The 25937-nt window shown below is 43.1% G+C and overlaps 1 protein-coding gene across 1 annotated transcript in view; it reads right to left on the bottom strand.

The window, feature by feature from the left end:
- LOC121289338 (dihydropyrimidine dehydrogenase [NADP(+)]-like) overlaps window positions 1–25937 on the bottom strand; it is an 838466-nt gene that overhangs the window by 83613 nt on the left and 728916 nt on the right. The window contains exon 20 of the mRNA XM_041208692.1: window positions 9940–10119. Coding sequence (XP_041064626.1) covers window positions 9940–10119 — 180 coding nt within the window. The remainder of the gene's footprint in view (window positions 1–9939; window positions 10120–25937) is intronic.

Here is a 25937-nt window from a genome sequence, read left to right as displayed (position 1 = left end):
CTCGGCTTAGAGAACTCCCCCCCCACCATGCTCGCACAGGGAGCGCATAATTGGCCCGCCCACATAAAATGGCAACGGCCCCCAATGGTGGGAAAGTTCTTCCCTATGTCACCAAGGCAAGAATTTCCCCGTCGGTGAGCAGGGGCGGGGCCCACTCGCCGATGCGTAAAATGACGTGTGGTGATGTCAGGCGTGCGTCCCGACTTCACCGCCCATCATTTAGATTTTCAGTTTGGCGGGCGCGCAGCCACTGAACTGTCAAAGGCCTATTAAGGCCAGTTAAAACCTATTCAATTCAATTTAATGAGCTGCCCGTCCAACCTTAAGGTTGGCGGGGGGCAGGCGAAGAGCCCAGGCGGCCTTCGCGTTTTTCATGAAACCTCATCCACGGGCGGGATGAGGTTCCATGAAGTGTTTTAAAATCTAATAAAAATTTATACTTTTATTCTTTGACATGTCCCAGCTCATGTGATAGTGCCACATGAGGGGACATGTTTTAAAAGTGTTAAAAACCTTTATTTAAAACTTTAGCACTGAAACAAATCTCCCTGCGGCACCTCCGTGCCCCGGGGAGATCTCTGCACTCTTTCGCACTGGGCGGGCCTTAATTGGCCTGACCACGTAAAATGGCGGCACGTCCCTGATCGGGGCCGCCAATTGGGTTCCCACCCGCCGCCACCCACCCCCCAACAGGGGGATATTTCAGGCCCTAGTTTGCCTACTCCCAGCCTCAGATTCACGTGATGCAATATAATAGAGTTAGTGACTAATCACTGTCATCAATCTCTAACAAATGAATCCACAACAGTCCCAGACATGAGGTGAGGGAAACCACAGGTCCAAAGCCCAAAGTGAAACCATTCTTCAGAACTGCAGACCTGCTGCGTATATCCAGCATTAATGACTTTTTTTGCCTGTTAAGCAAAAGGCTAACATTCAAATTTAGACATATTGGGCCAGGTTTTCACCGGCTTGTGAAAATTCTGTGGACTCTATAAATGGCAGGCAGACCAGGATCAGGAAGCAACCCCCCTCCAATTTCTGACAGATCCAATTTTCACCAGTAGGGGAAGGAGGGCAGGGACTGAATCAGGCATGAGGGAAACCTGAATTCGGCTAAGCCATTTGAACTAAGTGCTGAGTTCATGAGTTAGTATCAGGGAGTTGGCATGGAGGCTATAACGAGTTATGGGGGTGAGTGGGGGGCATGAGTTGGCATGGGGAGTGGGTAGGGGGTTTGATGGGATGTGAAGTGTGTGGGCTAGATGGTCTTATATTTAACAAAACAACTGGGACAAAGTCACAGGCAGTGGGCCTTTTAAACAACCCACTAGACAGCTCCTATGGCCCCCATTGGTCTGCATCTGGGGCAAAGGGTCCAACTCTATCCTGCACTTGCACCCGCACCACCACCACCACCCCCCCCACCCCGAGTGGAAATCATGGAAGTTGGGGTTCCTTTTCATGAGGTGGGTTTGCCAAGCCAGGAAATTTTCTGATCCGAGCTACCCACCTTGGCAGCAAAAATCCAGCCCATTGCCCTTCCAGTGTACATTGCTGTCATGATATCCTCTATAAAGATGGTGTTAAGGTAGTGGGAAGACTCAGCAGGCGCCCTGTATGGTGCAGATCGTGAAAAGCAACTCAACTGTTTTAGTTCTCAGGATCGCGTGGGTGAATCTATTCTTGAGCCATGTTAGAGGAAGCGGATGAGGATGAGCAGCACTAAAAGACTTGGGAAGTCAGAGGCCTCAGGATGATGACCACCAGGGCCCACTACAAATCAAAACAGCATGTCTACTATTGGTGAGAGAGCCATCTTTTAACATCATTAAGAAACAATGTCTGAGGAGCTTTGCTTTACTAATTAAGTCATAGTTGAAATGTACCATCTCCTGAACCAGCCACTGATGAGCAACACTGGCATTATGTCATGGTAAAAGTGATGATGGCATTCACCACTTTTGCTGTAGGCTCCTTCCAAGTAATGTCAGGAGACATGTCAAAAATCAGCTTATAGTTCACTGCTATGTTATATGGATCATAAACATCCTGTTTTAATTGTCTGGTGAATATATTAAAATCAGTGTCGACATGTTGCAATAAGAGAAGTGAAAAGAGTTTTTCCAAAGATGTGGTTTTGCAGATTACAGGCCACCCTTTACTCTTAATACAACTGAAGGACCTGTGCAACATTCTGTGGCATTTATCAACAGAAGGCAATATTAATTTGTGAAATCTGTTGCCCTGAAATTATTATGCACGTGATTGCGTATTGCAGATATTGAAGGAATTACAAATTCCCCACTTACCGAAGATGAATAAGTTGGATGCTTGGTTCCTCAGTAACATAGGGTACCTGTTTGAAATATGGTCAGATTTTGTGGCATGTGGAGAAGCCATAACTAATTTTAGCGATTTTCAGACGTTTGGCCATCCCTTTTCCTAACATTCATTTGAATCTCGTGTCAAGTCAGGGGGATCTCCAGACATTCAGCAATGCTGATGCTATCAAGCAAGGTAAACAGCCAATTACATTAAAGTATTCTCCCAGACAGTGGGCTGAATTTTCCCTCCGTTGGGGCGGAAGTTGAAGGGTGGGCGTGTACAGGCACTCTTCTGATTAGCGCCCCCTATTGGAGGCATGCAGCCATTTTATGTGGGCGGGCCAATTACGGCCCGCCCAGTGTGACATCTGCCAGGAAGCGCAATGCACTCCCTGTGCGGGCGGGGGGGGAATCCCAAAATCGAGAGTGCATTCTTTCGTGCATGCGCACAAAAGAGCGCACTCATCTACCTGAGGCTAAGTGCAACTTCAGGGCAATCGGCTGTAAATATCAAATGATATAAATCAAAAAATAAAATTTCCCTAACATTTCCCCTCATGTGACAATGTCACGAGTTGGGACATGTCCATAGTTTTTACAAAACCTTTATTAAAATTTTTTAAAGCCTACATGAAACCTCATCCCGCCTATGGATGAGGCTTCATGCTTTTTCTAGTTCCCGCTGAGGCTCGTGGCCTGCCCACCAACCTTAAGGTTGGACGGGCAGGTCCTTTAATTACTTAATTGACCCTGTCAATATCCTCAATTGGCCATTGACAGGTCAGCGGGCCCACAGCTGATTTTGCTGCACTCCCGCCTTCCTGAAAATTTAAATGGGGCACGGTGACATCGGGAGTTCAGCCCCCGACGTCATCGCGCATCATTTTCCATGTCAGCAAGCGGGTCCCACGTAAAATCCTGCCTAGTGAGCCTGGAAGTAAAATGGACTGATTATCCCTCACTTTTAATTCGATTTTATAGAGACCACAATAAGTGATTGGAAAATACACACAGGATAAAAGTAGAATCTGAAATAGCATTAACAAACTTTAAAAAAGAACTAAAATATGTGGAAATTTTAAAATCATAATATATCAAAAATATAAAATTACCTTTTCAGGGCCGGAAAGGTTTATAGCAATAATTACGAACTTAGTCTGACATCAAAAATCCAATTACACTTCATTCAAAAAGATGCAACTTTTTAAAGAGTTTTTATAGGAAGGCTATGGCCAGGATTTTACAGTCGGCGTGCGGGGGTGGGCCCAACATGCCGGCATGTAAAATGACGCGCGATGACATCGGGCATGTGACTCGCGATGCTTCGTTCGGCGGGCACGCGCTGGAGTTGGCTGCACGCCAGCCGATAATTAAAAGGCCCATTAAGGCTATTAAGGAACTAATTAATTTCAAATTTACGCTGCCCGTCCAACCTCATGGTTGGCGCGCAGGCGAAAAGGCCAAGCGGCCTTTACGTTTTTTTCGCAAACCTCATCCACGAGCAGGATGAGATTTCCTAAAGTGCTTATGAATTAAATTTTAAAAATTTCTGAAAAATAAAAACATTTCCCATCTCATGTGAAACAGTCGTGTGAGGGGACATGTTTCATTAAATTTTTATTCTATTTTTATTTATTTTTTTTAAAAAAGCGCTTCAATCTCCCTGAGGCAGCTCCATATCTCAGGGCGATTGAAGTGCTCTTTCATGTGCATGTGTGAAAGAGTGCTGGACCCGACACTCCCTCCTCCCGCCACCCACACTGGTAGCGCTGCTCAGCGCTACCACTTGTGTATTACACTGGGCAGGCCTTAATTGGTCCGCCTGTGTAAAATGGTGGTGCGGAGCTGATTGCGGGCGGTGGTTGGCTCCATGACCACCCCCGCCCAGTCCCCCTGAGCCTGGTCGATACGGGAAAAATTCAGGCCTATTAGTGTAAAAAGGCAAGTTCTCATCAGTTCAGTGATTTCTAATTTTACAGTTGGGAGCAGGGTGGGGGCGAGGTGGGGGGTGGGCAGGGGATACTTCAACAGTAAACCCTATGGAGAAGTGTAGAATTACTGACTGCATTTTCTGGATTTCCACGTTTAACTGCGCATGTATGGACTCCAGAAGTTGTTGCCAGTCACAAATGCTGACAGCTTCATTAATACTGCAAAATCTGAGCCAAGGTACTTCTTGTTATTGCCCACCTCAGCAAACAGTGGTTAAGAAATAAAGACATGCACTTATAAACCCCCTTCCACAGCATCAGGAGGTCTCAATGTACTTTACGGCCAATATAGAACTTTTTTTTGAAGTGTTAAGACACTGTTGTAATTGTAAAATATGATATTCTTGTACACAATCCAAAAACTAGGTTAGGATTTAGTTTAATTGAATACGGTTAAGGCTTCTGCTTTTGTTTTAAGCAGATAACAACAGCAAAATACTGCAGTTGCTGGGAATCTGAAATAATGACAGTAAATGCTGGAAATACTCAGTAGGTCTGGCAGTGTCCACGGAGATAGAAAACAGAGTTAACGGTTTCTGAGTTAACTTTGTTTCTCTTCACATATGCTGCCAGACCTGCTGAGTATTTCCAGCATTTTCTGTTTTTATTATTAACAACCAGATAAACTGTTTCGGTGGCGTTGGTTGAGGGTTAAATGGTGGTCAGAAAGGTGTGAATATGGAACAAATGAACAAATTGAACAATGCTCAAACAACATCTATGCGACAAACGACATCTATGCGAGGAATTTTCTACAATATGTCCCATAAAGAGTTATTAAATAGTAGTGAAACGCTCAAGAACATAATTGTGGAAAGAATTTGTATCTCTGAAAGGTAAGTAACCACAAGCCTCAAGTCAGAGCACAAGAAGAGGCAGCGAAATGATATTAAGCATCTGTGCTTCATCCAACTCACTAAAACCCACTGATGTGTATCTCTAGGCTAGTACATAGGAAAAGGAGTAGACTATTCAGTCCCTCAGGCATGTTCAGATCATGACTGATTTGTATCTGACTCTCCTCACCCCCTTCATATGTCTTACCTTCATATTCCTCAACACCCTTAACCAAAAAAAAAGTGCACATCTCAGTCTTGAAAATGTGTTGACCCAGGAGCCACTGCCTTTTGAACACTAAGTTGAGGTTCATTTATAAGGGCCCAGATTGCTGTTCCTGGGGCTATGGCGCTTCTCTAACAAGTGAAAAAGGGCATATAGGAAATAAATGCACTGGTTAAACAAGTTGAAGTTGCACGAGGCACTCACAGCTAGCATTTGCTAAAACAGATCTTTACAGGGGAAAGGATGTGATTAGAATGTTAGAAACAGAGCATTTTTCTGTCCCCTAGCTTCTGTGTCATTGATGTAGTGTATAGACTCAAGTCAGTAGCCACCATGGTACTTTCTTTGAAGTTGGTCAGAAGTTTGATTTGCACTCTGTGCCTTCTCTTCTGTAATATGGTAAATATGCACTGAATGAGAAAACACTGTTTTGGTTTGGGCAGCAATGCAGTTTTATAACTTTATGTATAGCTTACTTGAATGCAAAGTATTTTGCTAACAGAAAGCTTGTGAGGATGTTTAAAGGCCAACTGAATACATTATAATTGTCTTTTGTATGAGAGAACACTGATGGCCAATATTCAATCATTCTCAACTGCATCATTCTCAGTTTTTTTTTTGCTGTGCTGGTTCTCAACAATATTCATTACTCCCCTTTGTGTTCCATTGCAGCAGTTACTGGAACAGTTCAAGTTAAGAATACAAAGTTATTGTCAAGAAACCCAGATGTATCAATTTATTCTTCCCACAAGCTCTGCAAAATTCCAACACAGAAAACCTCCATAAATTATATCTGTGGGTGTACATCTATACATGCATTGCCTTATAAAATATAGATGTGAATGTATATTAGAACCATCGAAAAGTTACAGTGCAGAAAGAGGCCATTCAGCCCACTGTGTCTCTTGATGGTCCAATTAAAAAAAAATAAAATGATTAAGAAAATTCCTCTGACATAAAAACAACTTGCCTTTATATAGCAGCTTTAATGTACTAAAGCATCACAAGGTTCTTCACGGGAATGTTATTAGACAAAATTTTCCACTGAGCTACAAAAAGAATTATCAGGTCATCAAGGTTGTAATGAGAATCCCAAAGGAGTAGGGAGGCAGAGAGGTGAAGAGGTTCAGGGAAAAGAATTTCAGAGCTTAGGACCTATGGCAACTGTAGGCACAGCTGCTAATAAAGGACTGGGGGACATTTGAGCACACGCAAAAGGCCAAAATTGGAGGAACACAGGGCTTTTGGCACGGCTGAGGTTGTAGGGCTGGAGCATTAAGTCTGAAGTAGTCACATCTCACTCTGTTTCTCTCTCCACAGATGCTGCCAGGCCTGCTGAGTATTTCCAGCATTTCCTGTTTTTATTTCACGATAAATTATGAATTGTGACATCCCAATCTACACAGATTGTGGGCAATACTTGTGCATGCCCTGATTTAGAGTTTCAAGTTGGCACTTTCAAATCAAGCTTCTGAAGCAACCCAAAATTAGCTTGATTCTATTTGTGAACAACATTCAATAACATTTTAAAAGAATGTTGTTAACTTGCAATTATTATCTTTAAGAAATTCATTATTGGCTGTGATTTGGAAGCATTGATTCAGTTCAAGCCTTTCCCCAGAAAATCCACTGTGTGTCTCTGGCAGTTTGTGAACAGAATGTTTCATCTACAGCTCATCTGTGATGTTGGCTGAAGCCTTTTGTTGAAACAGACAGGGGTGGTGTTTCAGGCAAATGCCAGAAGAATCATTCTGGGACATTAATTGCAAACAAATCTCTGGAGTAACATCAGTGAGCTACTAATAAACGGTTTCTGGAAGAATTAGACAAGACAGGGCGACATTCAAGCTCATGCTGTTCAAACGTGCAATACCTGCAACAAAGAGCCAATTTTAACATTATAATAAAAATATAGACACTGAATTGAGAAAGAGAAGTTACCTAAAACAATTCAATTGTAATTTTCTTTCTGTAGATAGGTAAATCTTGCATGACTGAGATAGTCATTCATTTTTTAGTGCTATTTTTCATGCATGGTGAATTTTTGACTCTGGGATTTGTATGTTTTTAAATTAGGCAAAACAATGATCAAACCATATCATGACTACATTTATAACTTATTTTTCTGTAAATTAAAAATAAATGCAAACATTGAAAATAATATAATTAATCATGGCTGACTGGAAATATGCTGTAATTGCTCCACCATAAGAGATTAAAGGTAAAAGGTTCAGTTTACAAAATTATTGAGAATTTAATGGCAGGCTGTGAGAGGTTTGGGAACACAAGTACATTGGCACTTTGTGCATCTTTAAAATGGTCTAAATTTGAGTTCCAGGCTGGAAATGCGACTACTAGAAATCTGAAGATGGAGCTGTGGTTGAGGCTATACTAAAAGCCATTTAGACTGAATACTAATTATTGAATTATAGACCATTTGAGTATGTTTTCATTAAACCCATCAGGAAGATGAAAGCACTGAATGAAGGCACTCCAGCTACCCGTAAAGACAAAATAATATCCTCAGCCCAGAAATGTATGTTACAGTAACCCTCTTAAATCAGCTTGATGGGTCTCATCACAGAATCATAGAAATTTCAGAATTGCATGAGGTCATTTGGCCAACTCCACACTGCAGCTGAGAGTAGCGGTATGTGGCAGTGAACTAGCAAGTTAGAGGTCATTAATTTAAATCTCACCATAGCAAGCTCTGAAACTGAATTCAATAAATCTGGTACTTTTCTGGGTCGGTACCAGATAAAATAACCATAAAATCTGGCAGATTATTGTTAAAGCCCAACTGGATGACTAATGTCATGACGGATTGAATGACCTCCTTCTGTGCTATTCTGAGTTGTAATCATTCTATGTCCTTCAGGGAAGAACCTATGCAAGCTCAGCAGTCTGGCCTACAAATGATATCAGCCACATACTACATGGTTAACTCCAATGTTCTAAGGGCAATGAGAGATCGATAATAGGTATTGCACTTCCAGTGTTTCCCACATCACAAAGACAAATTTTTAAAATCCCATTTCTCATTAATCTTTCCCAGCATCCTTTTGTGATTTTCTTCAAGTGTTTAACCAATTTCCTCTTCAATGCTATGGCTTACTCAGCTTCAACAAGAAGTTGTGGTAATAATAATGCATTCCTTCCTTTCTTATTCTTCTACGTCTATTTGGCCATTTCTCCAAACACCCTTCTCTATTTGTACTCGGTGTTTCTTTTTCTCTTCTTTAAAGTGCCCCTGTCTATGTTAAAGATGCAATTTAAGTGGAGGGTTGTTGTTTTTGGTTGTAGTGCAGAATGCAATACTAATAGCAAGAACACAGAGAGTGCAAAACCGTCCAGGAATGCTGGGTTAGAAATTGAACTGCTGTTTTTACACCTGGTATACCTGATGCTATGGCCAATAAAGGGCCTCATTGGAGTTCAGAAAAGTGGGAATTCCTGTTGTAGCTAGTCCTGCTCCAACGCTACTGCAGCAGGCTGAGGCTGCATTCAGAAGGTCATTCAGAATTTTTGACACAAAGCTAGAATCTGGCGTTTTTGTGTCGCAGCCCAGTTCCTTATTCTGGTGTTGGACTGATGTTACTGTGAAATCCACTGGAAAAACTGACATTTTTGGGCCAAGAGGTCCACCAACAAAACCTCTGAAACAGGTAAACATTAGGTAACTATACATGGGGTAGTATTAAAAATGAACATTGCGTAAGAGTATGTTCAGGGCTCTTAACATGTTAGGAACTGGATGATATTCATTACTGGCTCAAGGTTTGCACTTCCAATTCATATCATTCTAACGCTAAAACTACACTGGAAAAAATTGAGTAATAATAACTATTAATACATTCATCTGCAATTTCGTTCTCCACTATGTTAACATAAACTCAAACATGTTTACTGTAAATAGAAGGAGTTGCCTACAAACATGTTAAGGCTTTATATATTAACATTCACAGAGCCAAGTTATGTTACTGCCTTGTTGCTTCCAGCTAATGGGTAAGCTCTGTTTAATATATGCTTGACACTAATGGGTTGAAACTCCAATTAATGCTAATTTTTTAGTGCAGCAGTTAGTAAGATTCCTTTCTGCTTCGTTTTATTAAGTTATTCACAAACTTTTTAACTAGTATGACAAAAATAGCATTCAATGGAATTTCAATGGTAATATTAGCATGTATATTCTTCAGAATTGTTAAAGTTAGTCAATAAATATTAAATAATTGTAACATGAAGACTGAAATTTTAATTGTTCTTTGCATTAAAATGCGTGTATGAATATGGTAGCACAATAATAAGGCTGAACATTTTGACAAAACCCTAAATAATTACAGTTAACACAGGTGCACGGGGAATCTGGAAGTGAACTAGTGGTGAATTAGAACTTGCACACTATCTTGATCCCTGTAGTTAATGGCGTTTCCCTCTACGTTAACTTCCCTATCTACCTCAGAACCAATGTATAAAAATCTGGTTCATTTATATTAAAGATTTACAAAAGAGGTGGAGCCAAAGACAGAGAGAAAGGAAGAAAGGATGGAGAAAGATCATACCTGTCCAATTAATCCAGCAATTTTATGCACAGGTTTTCCTTTCTGGTGAGATATTGTTGGTGGGCTCTGTCCTTCCCATTTTTGCAGCTCTTCAATGCTTTTTAAATACAACAAGGCTTTCAATCCTGTGCAGTAGTCATCAATTAATGTGAAGTCCTGATTCTGAACAGCACTGCACACCTGTAAGGACACAGGTTAATTTAGCGCTGTGTATACAGTTACTTTGATTTGTTTATAATACATATTTTCAGGTACACCATTTTGGCTGTTGGCAAAAAAAAAGATCCTTACTGAGGATGCTGAATAATGTGAATAATGAACCAAGCCCTCGCTTCTATCTAAAAACCCTGAGATTTACTTAAGTGTTGTCCTGTTACAATCCATTTATTGTATGTTATATTCTAAGCTATTCATAAATGCAGCATTATGAAATAGTACCCGATGTGCTTCAAATGCATGATCACCATTTATAAAAAGGCATTGAAATAAACAGGGAAGTCATAGAAATATAGGAAAGCACAGGACTAGAAAATACTCCACAGTTCACCTGACGCTTTCAATAAACTAATGGCTCTCAATTGTGTGTCCTTATCCAATTCCTTCTTAATTTCTCCACATTACCTGCCCCCTTTAACTCCCTGGGCATTTTATTTCACAAATTCATCACCCTCAGTGCAAAATAGTTGAATCCCAACTGTATATACCTTTCTCCAGACTTGAGCTAATGTCCTTTGCTTTTAGAATTTGGGCCAACACTGTGCAAATTATCAAAATTCAATTTATCTATTCTTTTAAGAACCTTGATTATTTGAACCATCTCTCCTGAGCCGCCAAAGCAAACAAACTCAGGCTTTTCAAATCCTCCTCATGCTTTAGATGCATCAAGCAATTTGTTTTAATTGCCCTTTTCTGCGTTGCCTCTAATGCCTGAGTATCCTTGCTGTACTTTAGTGACCAGCATTTAACATAATATTCCAGTTGTGTTTATGCCAGTGTCTTGTACAGGTTCATTATCATCTGCTGGGATTTGTAACCTTTCCCTCTGACTTTATTTCCTAGATCTGGTTGACTTTCTTTTTTGTACAATAACATTACACTGTTGATTTTATTGAAATATCTACCAAAGCCCCAGGTCCCTTGTGTGTGTTGTCTTGCATCCTGAAACCATTTAATTTATTCTCCCATTATTTATTTCCCTTTCTTAGTCCCATTACCTTGTTTTTGCTCATGTTAAATGCCATTTGCCATTGATCAGTCACCTATCCAGATCGACTGGTTTTTATTGATTAGTTGCCCTCCCCACCACTAAAATTTAGGATAATATGCAAATTTAGAGTTTTGGGGCTGGATTTTCTGGTAGGCATAAGGACCCGGTTCACTAAAGTTGTCAGTGCACCAGTCAATGCAACCTTATGGAAGGTGGCCTCCTAACTGGCCCCTTTGTGCCTGCCGTCCTACTAAGGATGATGGGTGGTTTTCTGAGGGCTGGAGGCCCAATCAGAGGGCCCGCAGCAATGTCAGGTCCTCTCAGAGAGGTGGGGGCTGCTGAGGCAGGCAGGCGAGTGAGAGGGTGCCTCAAATTGGAGGCATCTTTGGTTGCCTGCATTGAGCTCAGCAAAAAAAGAGGCCCAAAGCCGGTAGGTTATCAGAGCGGAAGGGAAAACCCTCCACATGAACAGCGATGGGTGTGGTTTTGGTCTTTCAAAACCACAGCCCCATTTTTGGCTCCTATGGCCACTGGCCTGCTGCCAGATGGTCACCTCAATTAGCTGGCGGTCTCTGGCCCCTGCACATGACGGGTACAGATGGGGGTGTGACTCCACTGGACAGAAAATACTATTGCCATTGCAAACTGACTCCTAAGTGGTGTTGTGTTCTTTTCCTTGTGTTTCCTAACAAATAAACATCAAGGTACCAATCATCTATAAGGGGTTGGCCAGCATACAACCTACGTATATAAAAACAAAAAAACTGCAGATGCTGGAAATCCAAAACAAAAACAGAATTACCTGGAAAAACTCAGCAGGTCTGGCAGCATCGGCGGAGAAAAGAGTTGACGTTTTGAGTCCTCATGACCCTTCGACAGAACTACGTATGTTCATTTAGTAAGGAACTGAGAAGTTGGTAGTGGCAGTATAAAGTTGGACTTATACATATGTCTTATCAGTTTGCTTCCTCAAAGCAGACTGAGGCTGAGACTGAATCACATGATACTTTGCATCATTTCCCCTCTGGTTATGCATACAGAAAACATAATCATACCCACATTCAACAAGTGGGGTCTTGATTTCCCTAATTCACTCTATTTTCATGGAGTGGGAAGCCAACCTGGTTCCCCACCTGCCTCTGGGAAACCCTCCTGGAGGTGGGGATGCATTGGGAAGTTTCTCTGATGTGGCTCTCCCTTATTTTCCTGGGACTCCCACCCCGCTACCTACCCCATCTCCCCACCCCAAGAAAAATCCAGCCCTTTGCTTTGTGCCCCAGTTCCAAATCATCTAAATACTTTGTATACAGCAATCAAAGCATCTCCATTCACACAATCCTTCTGCTTCCTTGGATTTAGCCTCTCTTCAAACTGCCTCAGCACATTGCCTTCTAACCCATGCCTTCCTACCGCATCATTGCTTGTGTAGGACAGCACTAAAAGCTTTGCTGAAATATAAGTCATCATGTCCACAGAATTTCCATTGTTCGCAAGGTTTGTCATCGTGCCTCTAATTTTCTGGATTTTCTTCCTTCCTCTTTTTAAAGGCTGATGCTATATCAGTTAAACCTCGAGCACCACTTCCATTTCTAATGATTCCCTAAGGATAATGGCATGGATGTAATCAACTTCACTGGCCATTTCTTTAAATACCCCTGGATGAAGTACATGCAGCCCTGGTCAGCCTTTAACTCAATCAAACTATCAGCAGCTGCTTTATCTGAAATTTCTATTCCTTTTCATACTTTCTCTGTTCCCAATTCTCGATCCCTCTTCCTGAAATTCAATTTCAGAATTGGGAGAATATCTATGGTCTCCCTCGAGAACACAGAGCAGAAAAATTCATCTTGCGCATTTCCCGTTCCTTGATTACTTAATATTATGCCATCCTTTGGACTTTCCTTCTTTACTTGCTTGGTATTTTTATAGAAAAACCTTGCCTCAGCTCATCTGTTGTTGAAACCCCCATTCATGCTTTCATTATCTCTAGACTCGACTATTCCAATTCACCCTGACTGGTCTCTCATATTCTAACCTCTGTAAACTTGAGGTCATCCAATGCTTTGCTGTCCGTATCTTAAGTCTCAACGAGTCCTGTTCACCTATCACCCCTGTGCTTGCTGACCCACTTTGGCTCCCAGTCTTGACTATAAAGTTCTCATCCTTGTTTCCAAATCCCTCCATGATCTTGCTCCTCATTATCTCTGTAATGTCCTCCAGCCCAAACCTCCAAGATATCATTGCTGCTTTAATTCTGGCCTTTTGTGCATTCCCAATTATAATTGTTCCACCATTGGTGGCCATGCCTTCAGCTGCCTGGGCCCCAAGCTCTGGAATACCTTCCCTACACCTCTCCGCCTCTCAACCTCACTTTCCTTCTTAAGGCACTCCTTAAAACCTACCTCTTAGACCAAGCTTTTATCTGATGTGGCTCAGTGCCATACTTTGAGTTACAATGCTCCTGTGAAGCACCTTGGAACTTTTATTATGTTAAAGATACTATACAAATATAAGTTGTTGTTATACCTGACATTTCCTTTAACATTCGTTGTTATCTTATTACCATTTATTGCTTTAGTCTTGTTATGTCACCAGTGATGATTCCTTAATACTCACAAATGTGCCATTTTAGTGTATATTAGGTGGCCTATACTTCTTTGGGATGAATAATGAGCACCAAGGGCTGGGCACAACTATGGAGCTGCAGCAGACTTCATCCTACAACACTGGGCTGTGTTTTACATGCTCCTGCTGGGTGTGTTTCTGGCGAGTGGGTACATTGATAGGGCAGGTGCCCGTCACACCACCATCCTCCCCACCCCCCAGCTCACCCCAATAATACCGGGGTTGGGGGGGGGGGCGGGGGGGACAGGGTGAGCAGGTGCTGAATTTGGTACTCCATTTGGCATAGTTAAATAGATAATCTAGGCTCAATTAAGCTTGTTACCAAGCTAAGTAACCCTGATAGTATGATGCCCACATCATAAAGTGGTTGGTGTGAACAGTTGGGTGGGAGTAGGCAGTCTGATTTTTAAAATAAGTTCTTCAAAGTGCGGGAAGGAATGGGGATTCCATCTGAGGGGTCCATCACCCCGACTGGCAAGTGGCAACTGGAGGAGATGGAATCTCCCTCTTTCTTCCTACCCACCCACAGCCTTAAACCTGCCATACCCCCACTGCCCGCATTCCCCTTCCCTAACCTGCCCACACCCTACCTGCCCAAGACCTCAGGCTGACCTCGTTCCAGGATCCATGGGTCTTCCCCCTCCTCCTCCTCTTGCAGTGCCAGTAGTGCCCACTAATGCGCTCTTGGCGCTGCCGTAACTGATGGAGCTGCCAGCCAATCCGATACGCCTGCAGCCCCTGAGGGCAGGACTTCCTCCCCAGTGAGGGTTGGAAGTCCCACTTGGCCCTTGTTTAGCCTGCCCACAGCGCTTTATGGCTGCGGGGCAGGCCGGCATGGAGCGGGTTGGCTTCACGCTGACTTTGCTTCTGGGAGAGTGAGCAGTCTGATCTCCTCCTGCAACCCCCCCCCACCACTGTAATATTTAGCCCAAGAACTCAGCTAATGAAAATAATTAGACAGTGTTCTCAATATATATATAGCACACGGTGTGCTGGGAAACTGGTAAGGTCATGGGACGGAGGTGTTGGATGCCAGCAGCTATTCAAGGACTGCTAAATGTTCTCAAAATTGTGTCTACTTTTTGTTTAAATGTTTTCAGGAAGGATGGCCCAATTCACAGACTAAACATTGAAGTCCATACAGATGGAAGTCCTGTAGGAAGGATGACCCTATGTGCAGAGGAGGACCTGTCATCAATATACTTTTGCCAATTTTAGTGAGACTGCACCTGGAGTACTGTGTACAGTTTTGGTCTCCTTACCGAAGGACTTGCATTGGAAGCAGTTCAGAGAAGGTTCACTTGGATGTTTCCTGGGATAATGGGGCTGTCTTATGAGGAAAGGTTGAGCAAGTTGAGCTTATATTCATTGGAGTTTAGAAGACTGAGGTGATCTTATTGAAACATATAAGATTCTGAGGGAGCTTAACAAGATAGATGCTGGGAGGAAGTTTCCTCTTGTGAGGGAATCTAGAACTAGGGACAGAGTTTAAAAATAAGATGGAGGTGAGGAGAAATTTATTCTCTCAGAAGGTTATTGACATATGGAAATCTCTTCCACAGAGAGCAGTGGAGGTTGGGTGATTGAATATTTTCAAGGCTAAGTTAGACAGACTTTTGATTGGCAAGGTAGTTAAGGGTTATGGGGGACAGGCAGGCAAGTGGAGTTAAGACCACAATCAGATCAGCCATGACCTTACTGAATGGTGGGACAGGCTTGATGGGCCAAATGGCCTACACCTGCTCCTATTTCTTATGACCTTATGTTCTAATGTCTCCCTTTAAGCCTCCATTTCAAAACAGAACTGAGCATCTGTAGCACTGGTCAGGTGCAAATGGGGTTCTCTCTCATTAGCATGAAGCTTGGGATTTTGTCAGCCTTGCACATGATGAGGCAAAGGCGCTCAATGCACAAAATGCATTTTGCCTGCATTGTCCTCTGAACTGTATATGGAAAATGAAGTAGATCTCTAGCCCTTGTGTCCGACTGAAACAGGGCTCAAATACCCACAGTGCGTTACGCGCTTCTGTTGCATTATTGGTCCCTGTACACGTGTCAAGTATCCTCCCACTTTGGATTGTATTGCAGGTCAAAAACATTTATTTACAAAACTAATCATGCTAAAAGCTCACTAATTTAAGCTCGAATGTTTAATCAAAAAGCAAAACTAAATGATCTTTTATGCCCTACATTACTATGGGTAGGGGATTGACTCAATCCAATGTTCAACTATTTAAAATTAATGTATCTCTTTCTGTTAGGAATGAATAAAATTAAACCGCAGGACATCTTCAAAACTTCATAGATAGGATAATTATTTTTTTGAGCAACTTTGAAATAACTAATTGCAAATAGTTGATCAATTATTCCACGTGAAATATTATTTGTCTCTTTCTGCCTTGCTCTCTTTATTGCATCTCCAGCAAAAGTGCATATGTACCTGTGTCATACAAACATACAATTAAATGACAGCAGCCTTCAAGTCTCTGCTCAGTCAGTGCATAAGTCAACTGCTTTAAATTACCACTTGTCCTCAGGACAGGCAAAAAATTTAAAGGGGACATGCACTTAAATAAATTGCCCGCACATGCCACAAAACAATTTGAGGGCACATTCGTAAAGACATCTGGCGCATCCAACACAATTGTGATCTCTTGCGTGTAACAAGATATAGATTCCCCACCCCATCTGAGACCATGGGCAGAATCTTCGGCGTGGCGTGCAGGGGCAGGGCCCACTAGCCAAGGTGCAAAATGACGCATGGTGACGTCAGGCGTGGGTCCCGACGTCACCGCGCGCCATTCAGATTTTCAGTTCAGCGGGCGTGCAGCCGACTCGGGTGTGCGCCCACCGAACTGTCAAAGGCCTATTAAAGCCAGTTAACTATCAATTAAAACAATAAACTGAGCTGCCCGTCCAACCTCAAGGTTGGCGGGCAGGCGAAGACCCCAGGCAGCCTTCACATTTTTCATGGAACCTCATCCACGGGCGGGGTGAGGTTTCATGAAGGTTTTTAAAGGTTTGAAAAATTTTTAAATAAAATTCATAGACATGTCCCAGCTCATGCGACAGTTTCACATGAGGGGACATGTCCTAAAAATTTTCTTTTTCCTTTATTAAAATTTTAAAAACTTAAACTATTCTCCCTGAGGCAGCGCTGTGCCTTACTTACTTACCTACTTACAGGCCCCTACTCAGGCTCAAGTCACAAGGGGTGCTCAGCACTTCCGGTCGTACTTCACGCTAGGCGGGCCTTAATTGGCCCGCCCACGTAAAATGGCAGGCGCGGGCGGCGATCGGCTGTGCGCACGCCCATGCCCGCCCCCACACAACCCTCCTGATGGGGAGAAAATTCTCTGTCTTGCGATCTGTTGGATGACGCAGAAAAAAGAAAAAAAAACCGATACTTTATGCATAACAAAGGTGTTAGAGGTTACACACATAAACATTTGATGCAACTTAATTTATATGCAAGCCACATAATTGGAAGCTGCTATCATGTGCTGTTTTGAGGTTGGCTAAGTGTTCTTAAGTCTATGATTACATTTAGGTTTTAACTCAAACTTAAATAAAACATCATTAATCAAATACAGTTCTGATTGCATTTTTATGCTGTTATTTACTTCTGAAAGCCAGCATCTGTGCAGCATTCTGAAGACACAGTATTTGGAAAATGAGAAATATGGTGTTTTACACCTCTGAAGAACTTATAGCAGCATTTGTACAAGGTTAAAAATAAGACATCTTTTGATTCTGAAAGTAAGGTGTGTATCAATTTATTCAACATCACAGTGGAGAGGTACAGTGTCTATGTTACTGGGCTAGTGATCCAAAGACCCACACTAATGACCTGGAAAGATGAATTCAAATCCCATTGCAGCTGGGGAATTTAAATTCAATTGATCAAATAAAATTTGCAATAAAAGGCTAATATCAATCACGACGACCATGAAACTGTCATCGTGTCACAAAAACCCATTTGGTTTACCAATACCCTTTAGGGGGAGGAAATCTGCCATAGTTACCTAGTTTGACCTGTATGTGATATGACTAGCTCACAACAATGTGGTTGATTCCTAACATCACTGAATATATTCAGTGCTGAGATTGACAGATTTTTGATCTATAAGGAAGCCAAGCGTTTTGGGAGCAGGCAAGAAAGTGGAGTTAAGGCCATGATCAGATCAGCCATGATCCTACTGAATGGTGGTGCAGGTTTGATGGGCCAAATGGCCTATTCCTGCCCCTATTTCTGATGACCTTATGATCCTATCGCATATTTATGAGCAAACTATGTGATAGAAATGCTTTTCAGAAACTGCAGCTTTGTTCCACAGAGAGGTAAACATTTTAAAAATTATAAACACAACTTTTCAAAAACACAATCCTATGTCGAGCATCAATAACAGAATGCAACCAAATTGGGTTGTTAAAGGTATTTAAATTCAGAACAGAAACCTGCATCCACAAAACAAATAATGTGCCCATGTAAATGGTGAGGTATCATGACCAAGATACCTCATAAAATAGGGCTGATTTTCTGAGATGGTGATGTACGCTGAGGACCTCTGTCTGTAGAATATCCTCCACTTTACTTGGAGCAATTAATACCTCAATCAGATTTCCCATGCTCAGTCACTCATGTTACTCCTGATATGCATGATACTTGCAGATTGTTAACTCAACATAAGATACCCCTCTGAAGGGGCAATTACAGTCCAAGCACTCTATTATATTGCTTTTGTTATTCTTTGATAGAATATGCCAGAGCATCTAGAAATAAAATTATTACCTCACTAATTTAAGCATTTATTCAGACCGAATGGTTCCCTGCACTTATTGAATACCAGTCGGAGTCTATTAGAATAGAATTGCATGGATGCATATTAGGAAGCCAGGTCTGCACTGTCCTTGGTTTTCCATCACTAATGCAGCAATTATCAGCACAAGAGGTTTCTTATTGGTGAACTTGGAAAATTGGCCCTCAATTTACCCTGATTTTGTGATCGTAGTGAAAATTGCTGGCAGGACTACTGTGAGTGTGAGTGAGAGCAAAGTAATAGCAAGAAAAGTGGGACCACACTAACCTCTAAGGAAGAATGCCCCCCCCCCCCCCCACTCCGTGGGGTGGGAGTGCAGGAGTGGCGTGCCTCCGATCGATGCTCCCAATTTGGGGGGTGCCACCATTTTACATGGGCGTGACGTCCGCCAGGAAGCACTATGCGCTCCCTATGCACGCAAAAGAGCGCACTGATCTCCCTGAGGCTAAGTGCTGCCTCAGGGAGATCGGCGCCAAATTTAAAAATGGTGAAGGGGCAAAAATAAAATTTCCCTGACATGTGCCCTCATGTGACACTTGGGACATGTCCATCACTTTTAATCAAACATTTATAAAATTTTAAAAAACCCTCATGAAACCTCATCCCACCAGTGGATGAGGTTTTGCGCTTTTTCTGAAGCCCGCTGGGGCTCCCGGCCTGCCCACCAACCTTAAGGTTGGACGGGCATGCCCATTAATCATTTCAATTACTTTTTAAATGGCCTCAATTGGCTGTTGGCAGGTCGGCGGGTGCACAGCTGATTCGGTTGCACCCCCGCCGACCTGAAAATTGAAATGAGGCGGGGTGACATCGGGAGTTCCGCCCGACATCGTCCCACGTCATTTTACGGGTCGGCGAGTGGGCCCCACCCCCCTCAACCTAAATATCCTGGCCCTAATTTTTTTTTCATTCTGCACGACCTATTAATTTCAGTGCACAGGCCCTTTACTTATTTTTGCATAGGCGCGGTAATTTAAAGGGGCTGACTTGTACTCGGCCTGCGTGGGAACTTAGAAGGAACGTTGAGTGGGGCCTAGGTGAATCTTACACAGTCAGACCCTGCTATTCATTTTCATAGGCTTTACTGGCGCTCAGGGAGCGAAGGAAGCACACAGTTGACAGGCCACTGGAAATCTGGTTAAGATTTTGCTTATCATTAAAGAATGAGGGTCTTTTATGATGACAAAAAGAAAACCAAATCTTGCAATCAAACACAACATTGTGAGGAGAAATGTTGGGTGATCTTCCCCATTTGAAGATGATGCTTTGGATATTCTGCTGCAAGAACTATAGCAAAAATGATGCCCACACTTGGTTTAGTTTTTTTCAATTAATTAACGGGATGTGGGCTTTGCTGGCTAGGCCAACATTTATTGCCCATCTCTAGTTGCCTTTGAGAAGGTGATGGTCAGCTGCCTTCTTGAACCACTGCAGTCGATGTAGTGTAGGTACACCCACAGTACTGTTAAGGAGAGAATTCCAGGAATTTGACCCAGCGACAGTGAAGGACAACAATATATTTCTAAGTCAGGACAGTGAGTGACTTGGAGGGGAACTACCAGGTGGTGGTGTTGCCATCTATCCACTGCCCTTGTCCTTCTGGATGGTGCTGGTTATGGGTTTGGAAGATGCTGTCAAAGGAGCCGTGGTGAATTCCTGCAGTACATCTGGTAGATGGTACACACAGCTGCTACTGTGGTGGAGGAGTGAATGTTTGTGGATGTGCTGCCAATCTAGCAGGCTGCTTTGGCCTGGATGATGTCAAGCTTCGTGAGTGCTGTGGGAGCTGCACTCATCCAGACAAGTGGGGAGTATTCCATTCCATTCCTGACTTGTGCCTTGTAGATGGTGGACAGGTTTTTGGAGTCAGGAGGTGAGTCACTCATTGCAGGATTCCTAGCCTCTGACCTGACCTTGTAACCACAGTATTTATATGGCTAGTCCAGTTCAGCTTCTGATCAATGGTAACCCCCAGCCTGTTGATAATGGGTTATGTAGTGATGGTAATGTCATTGAACATCAAGGGGCGATGGTTGAATTCTCTCTTGTTGGAGATGGTCATTGCCTAACACTTGTGTAGCGTGAATGTTACTTGCCACTTGTCAGCCCAAGCCTGGATATTGTCCAGGTCTTGCTGCATTTGGACATAGACTGCTTCAGTATTTGAGGAGTAGTAAAATCTGAATCCCAAAATACCTGGATGAAAGTTACAGATAAAATGAATCTCATTTAGCATGTCCAATGTCTCAATGTCATCTGTTAAAGAAGCGGGCTTTGCTGTGGCTCTTTAACTGAGCTACGGTATTAGCTTCCCACTTCTTACGGTTGCCGGGCGGGCAGATCAGTCAGACGGCCTGTGGATTTTTTTTAGGAAACCTCATGCGCGGGCGGGATGAGGTTTCCAACATTAATTAAAAAACGTTTTGACAGCATTTTTACTTTGTCCTTGTTCATGTGAGTGAGTCCTATGTGGGGACATGTTTTTCACATTTTCAAAATCTATATTCCTGATTTTCCAATTCCTCAGCTCCGTGGGGCAGCTCCCTGCTCTCAGGGAGCTTTCAGTGCGCCCTCCCCAGCCCACGCACAGACTTTTGCGCTAGCACTCCTCCTGCACCCCCCTCCGACAGCACTGAGTTTCTCAGTGCACCTTTCACACTGGCTGGCTGTCAATTGGCCAGCCAACGTCAAATCGCAGTTGGGGGCCGATCACGGGTGGCGGATCATTTCCCAGCTGCTCCCGGGTGCGCCCGCCAGATGACCCCCAAATCCTGCCCCTGGTTTTCCACTGACCTAGCTGGCCATTGCCAGTGTGTGCCCATCTGGGAAGGGGATCTTAGTCCAGGGGACTGTGGATATCAGCAATGGCCTTTTATAAATCCTGAGCCTCCTGAGTTATTGATGATGTTTTATAGCTTCTCAAAGACTTCCAATGTTATTATAGAGCTCATGAGTTCTGTCCATAGCGGATACTGGGTAAGCGGACATGAGGGTTATGGAGGAGGATTGGGGGGATATGAGGGGGCATGGACAGGGCAAGGGGATGTGAGGGGGAATGGAGGTATGGAGGGGGAATGGGGATTTAGAAGGGGCATGGAGGTGGGTAGAGGGTGAGGGGTGAGAGCTAGGGTGCCTAACGCTCATTTACAGAATTGATCTGAATTCCCATCATGACTGGATGTGGGCAGGACTGCAGAGCTTAGATCTGATCCATTGGTTGTGGGGTCTCTTAGCTCTAATTATTGTATGTTGCTTACCCTGTGACATGGCAATAGTCCTGTGTTGCGGCTCCACCAGGCTGATACCTCATTTTTGGGTATGCCTAGTGCTGCTCTTGGTATGTTCTCCAGCACTGTTCAATGAAGCAGTGACACACATAACAAGAGTTACTGTTTCGTGTCCGTATGTCCCTTCTCCAGAGCTCCACTGCTGAGTTTTTCCAGCATTTTCTGTTTTTATTTCAGACTTACAGCATCCACAGTATTTTGTTTTTATCTTAAAGAATGTTGGGTTACAAGGTAAGTATACTATTTTTATTAGTCTCATTTCATTCACTTAGTTACATTTTCACAACACCTTGACATCTTATCTTAGAAGACATTCTCTCCTGATATCACTGTCAATCATCTACCTTTATTCATTCTTTACAATCTTCCAAAGAAATGTTGGCAGGCCGAGGTAGCACCATGTAATTTAGCGCTTCATAGCATGCTGCATCAACACTCCATACAATGCAGGTACAAAGAAAGATCCACATATCCTGCAGCATTTAGGCAAGGAGTTTGAAAACCAAGTAGCAGAAGGAGCAAGTAGAGGTGGCAGCAGACAAACAGAAGCAGCTGGCTACAATAGCAGCCTAGGCTTACGGATTGGCACACAACTAAGCCTGCCTATGGAAAGGAGTTACTGGAAGAGCCAAGGGCCGCCATGACATGGTTTGAGAGTGTAAAGCACACCCTGCAATGGTTTTCAGAAAACTTGCAGCATTGTAATCACAGGAACAATGGATGGCAAAATCACACGACTGCCACGCACCTTGGCATATGTGGTAAACCCATGGCTAGTTGCTGGCCAAATCCCAGACATAGGGGGCCGGAATTTCAAAGCGGGGTTGGGAACCCAGCACCCAGATGAATTTTCGATCCAAACCCTGCCCCTCCAACCTGCATCGCTCTTGCAACGCTATTTTTAAAATTTAAATGGCCTACTAGGCCAGGAGGTGAGTTCGATGCCCAATTAAAGGTGCCAAGTACCTTCAGAGACCAGGCGCTGCGTGCCCGGCACCAGTGGCAAAGGTAGGCAGGAGTCATGTTGGAGGCTGTCGCTGCCCTGCCAAGGAAACAGCTCCCCAGAGGGCCAGCAGTGTCCACACAATTCAAGGGGCCAAGAAGGCTGGATTACTGTAGAGCTCTGGAAATGGTGCAAGGAGGTCCAGGAAAGGTCATCTTTAAATAAATGGAGAAAAAGTTTCTGATGGGCCCCTCAGCAAACTCGATAGCTGTGCACTAATGTACACCAGGCTGCTTGATTCATCGAATTAAAGGTTCAAGTTTGCAATTGTGAAGACACGGGTTTCTTAACAAGCTCATCAAGGAGCTTAAGGGGCCGTTAACTGAAGGTGAGTGGGCTCCAATTTCTCTACACCTCCGTTGGCCCTATGAAAATTCAAATCTGTCCGGGACACGTCAGGATCCTGAGACGACCATCGGGATCCCGATTTTTAAATTCTAACCACACAGGTAGCTGATCCTGTGGCCCCTTGGAAATCCAGCCCAGGTTCTCTCATGAAGCCTTAATAAATGCTTCAAGGACATGAAGCTGCATGATTAAGTTTCTGTGGGTTGACACAACCTGAGCACTGATGGAATGAAAGGCCTTTCTGTTCAAGCAGCCCTTGGGATTGATAGAGAAAAGCCTGGATGGTTACATGCATGCCATCAACAATTTCCTGTGATTTTGGGAACACTGCCACCCCAGTAAAAGTTCTGTTATCTATCCAGCTGATGCATCGTATCCCTGAGGAACGCGATACTCCAGCTGTCATTTGCTTAATGTGTCTTTCAATAGCAGATTGCCTGGTCTGGCATATGTTCCCTGTGGTGGTTTGGAAGTATTTTGTTTCATCTGAGGTGCCCTGGTTGGCAGGTTTCATCTGCAAAGGTGGGTCCTAGAATAATGAGAGATGCATACAAAACAACTGAGGTGCAACGCTACCCGCCTTAGTTGTCCACATCTTTGTTCACCTTTCTCCTTCAAATTGTGGAGCGCTCTTGGAGTCCCTGAATGACTTTGTATCCTGAAAGCTTTGTTTGCTGCAGGTAGAATAGCAGCTACAACCAAGATGGTTGAAGATAAAAGGGCTGTTAACTAAAGACCTCACTGTGTTAAAAGTGTGGTATCCATAGTGACAGGCGTTGGTGCAGATGAAGCCAGCCGGTGATTTTAAGAAGTGTTTTAAACTTTAGCACCAGTAGTGAAAATTCAGTTTCGGCTTTAAAAAGCCTACTTCTTCAGGCCCGTTCAGCCAAGTGCATCATGTACTCATTTTATTTCAGCTCAGCTGCACCACAGGGGAGAAAGAGGCAAGAGAAATGCAAAAGCCAGCATGGAAGCCATTACCATAATTTTCAAAAGCTCCAGCCAATCCTATGCTAATTGGCGGTGTGGCTAATAAAAGGCACACATTTGTTCACCACAAAAATAAGCCACATTGTGCGTTCGATGCATGAGCCTCCGTACTCGATTTTACAAGGATTCATGCTGGCAGAAGCCTTGCAAAATTTTACCTCTCGGCTTCTATCTGCTGTGATAAATTTTATGAATGCACTCCCCCAGTGTGGACCTTCACCAAGTGGGAACAACAGATATCAGAAATTTGCATGTACATATATATATATTTTTCCATTCTTTAACGTATGGAGAGAAATTGTGAAGGGGATGGGGGTGTTGGCGGGGTGCAGGTATGGTATGCTTGCTGGGAAGAATAATGCACACAGATACCCAATGTATATTTCCAGACAAGTATGCAAGTTAAATATATAGGGTATATAGCACAAAACAGGCCAACTAGTCCATGCTGTGTTTATGCTCCACTCAATCCTCATTTTCCTCATCTAAACCTATCATCATAACCATCTACTCTCTTCTCCCACATATGCCTCTCCAGCTTCCCCCTAAATGCATCTATACTATTCGCTTCAACTACTCCCTGTAATATAAGGGGTTAATTCTCAATGTCTGATATTCTATTGAAACAGTATACATCAACACAGGAAGTGATGCAATGTCTCATGATTTTGCTCTCTTGTAGACCTCATGGTGAGATGTAGCTCACAGTATCACAGAATTTTTTACAGTGCAGAAGGAGGGCATTCAGCCCATCATGTCTGCACTAGCTCTATAAGTAAGCAATTTAATTGGTTGGAATAAATTGTGTTCCAATCAAGTTATCCTCAGCAGACTCTGTAAATATTCTGTGCTAGCACAACGAGACCAAGAAAATTATGTGGTAGCAGAGACTAAAAAGACAGGTATGGAAAGTCTCTGCCATTACCAGAAAGCTTTGAGCAGCTAACAGGCCTCAGTCAGGCAGAAGCGTGGCTGAATTGGCTGGCACCAAAGATTTGCCAGGTATTGCATTGCATCAAGCCTCACGGCAAAGCCGAAAAGTGAGCAGGTCAGTACCCTATTATATATGATGGGTGGCTGAACAGACGATATCCAAATCAGGCTAGATATCAATGAAGAAAAAGCTACATGCGATGAAGTAATAAAAGCACTTGATTCCCATTTCAATTTGCGATAGAATATCATTGTCGAGCAGGCTAGATTTATCAAGCGCGCCCGATGACAAGGGGATTTATCAATGATCTGTATAGACTTTCAGAGAATTGTGATAAGACAGGTTAAAAGATGAACTAATCAGGGATAGAATTTTTGTCAGAGACTTGGATGAAACATCGTCTGACCACTTGCAGTCGAGATGATTTAACTTTAACAAAGGCAATTTAACTGAGCAGACAAGCAGGAAGCAAGATCGATCAGTGATCTGGGTGACAGGGAGAACCATATCCCAAAAATGACTGACTCAGTGGAGTATGTTAAATTTACAAGCAGAAAGGTGGCCATACCAAAACAGGGGAGGTAGGAAGAGCATCCATCAAATGCCCCAGCTAACTATAATCGGTGTGGCGGGAACAAACACAGGTGCAAAAATTGTCTCATCAAAGAAGGCAAATGCTGTTTTTACAGCCAGAAGCCTGCACAGAATAAGAAAAAAAAGAAAAGCCTTTGAAAGGTGGCAGAATCGCAGAATCTCACAGTGCAGAAGAGGCCCTTCAGCCCAT

This window comes from Carcharodon carcharias, chromosome 16 (assembly GCF_017639515.1).
Source record: "Carcharodon carcharias isolate sCarCar2 chromosome 16, sCarCar2.pri, whole genome shotgun sequence".
NCBI lineage: Eukaryota > Metazoa > Chordata > Chondrichthyes > Lamniformes > Lamnidae > Carcharodon > Carcharodon carcharias.
This window is presented reverse-complemented; position numbering and strand designations above follow the sequence as displayed.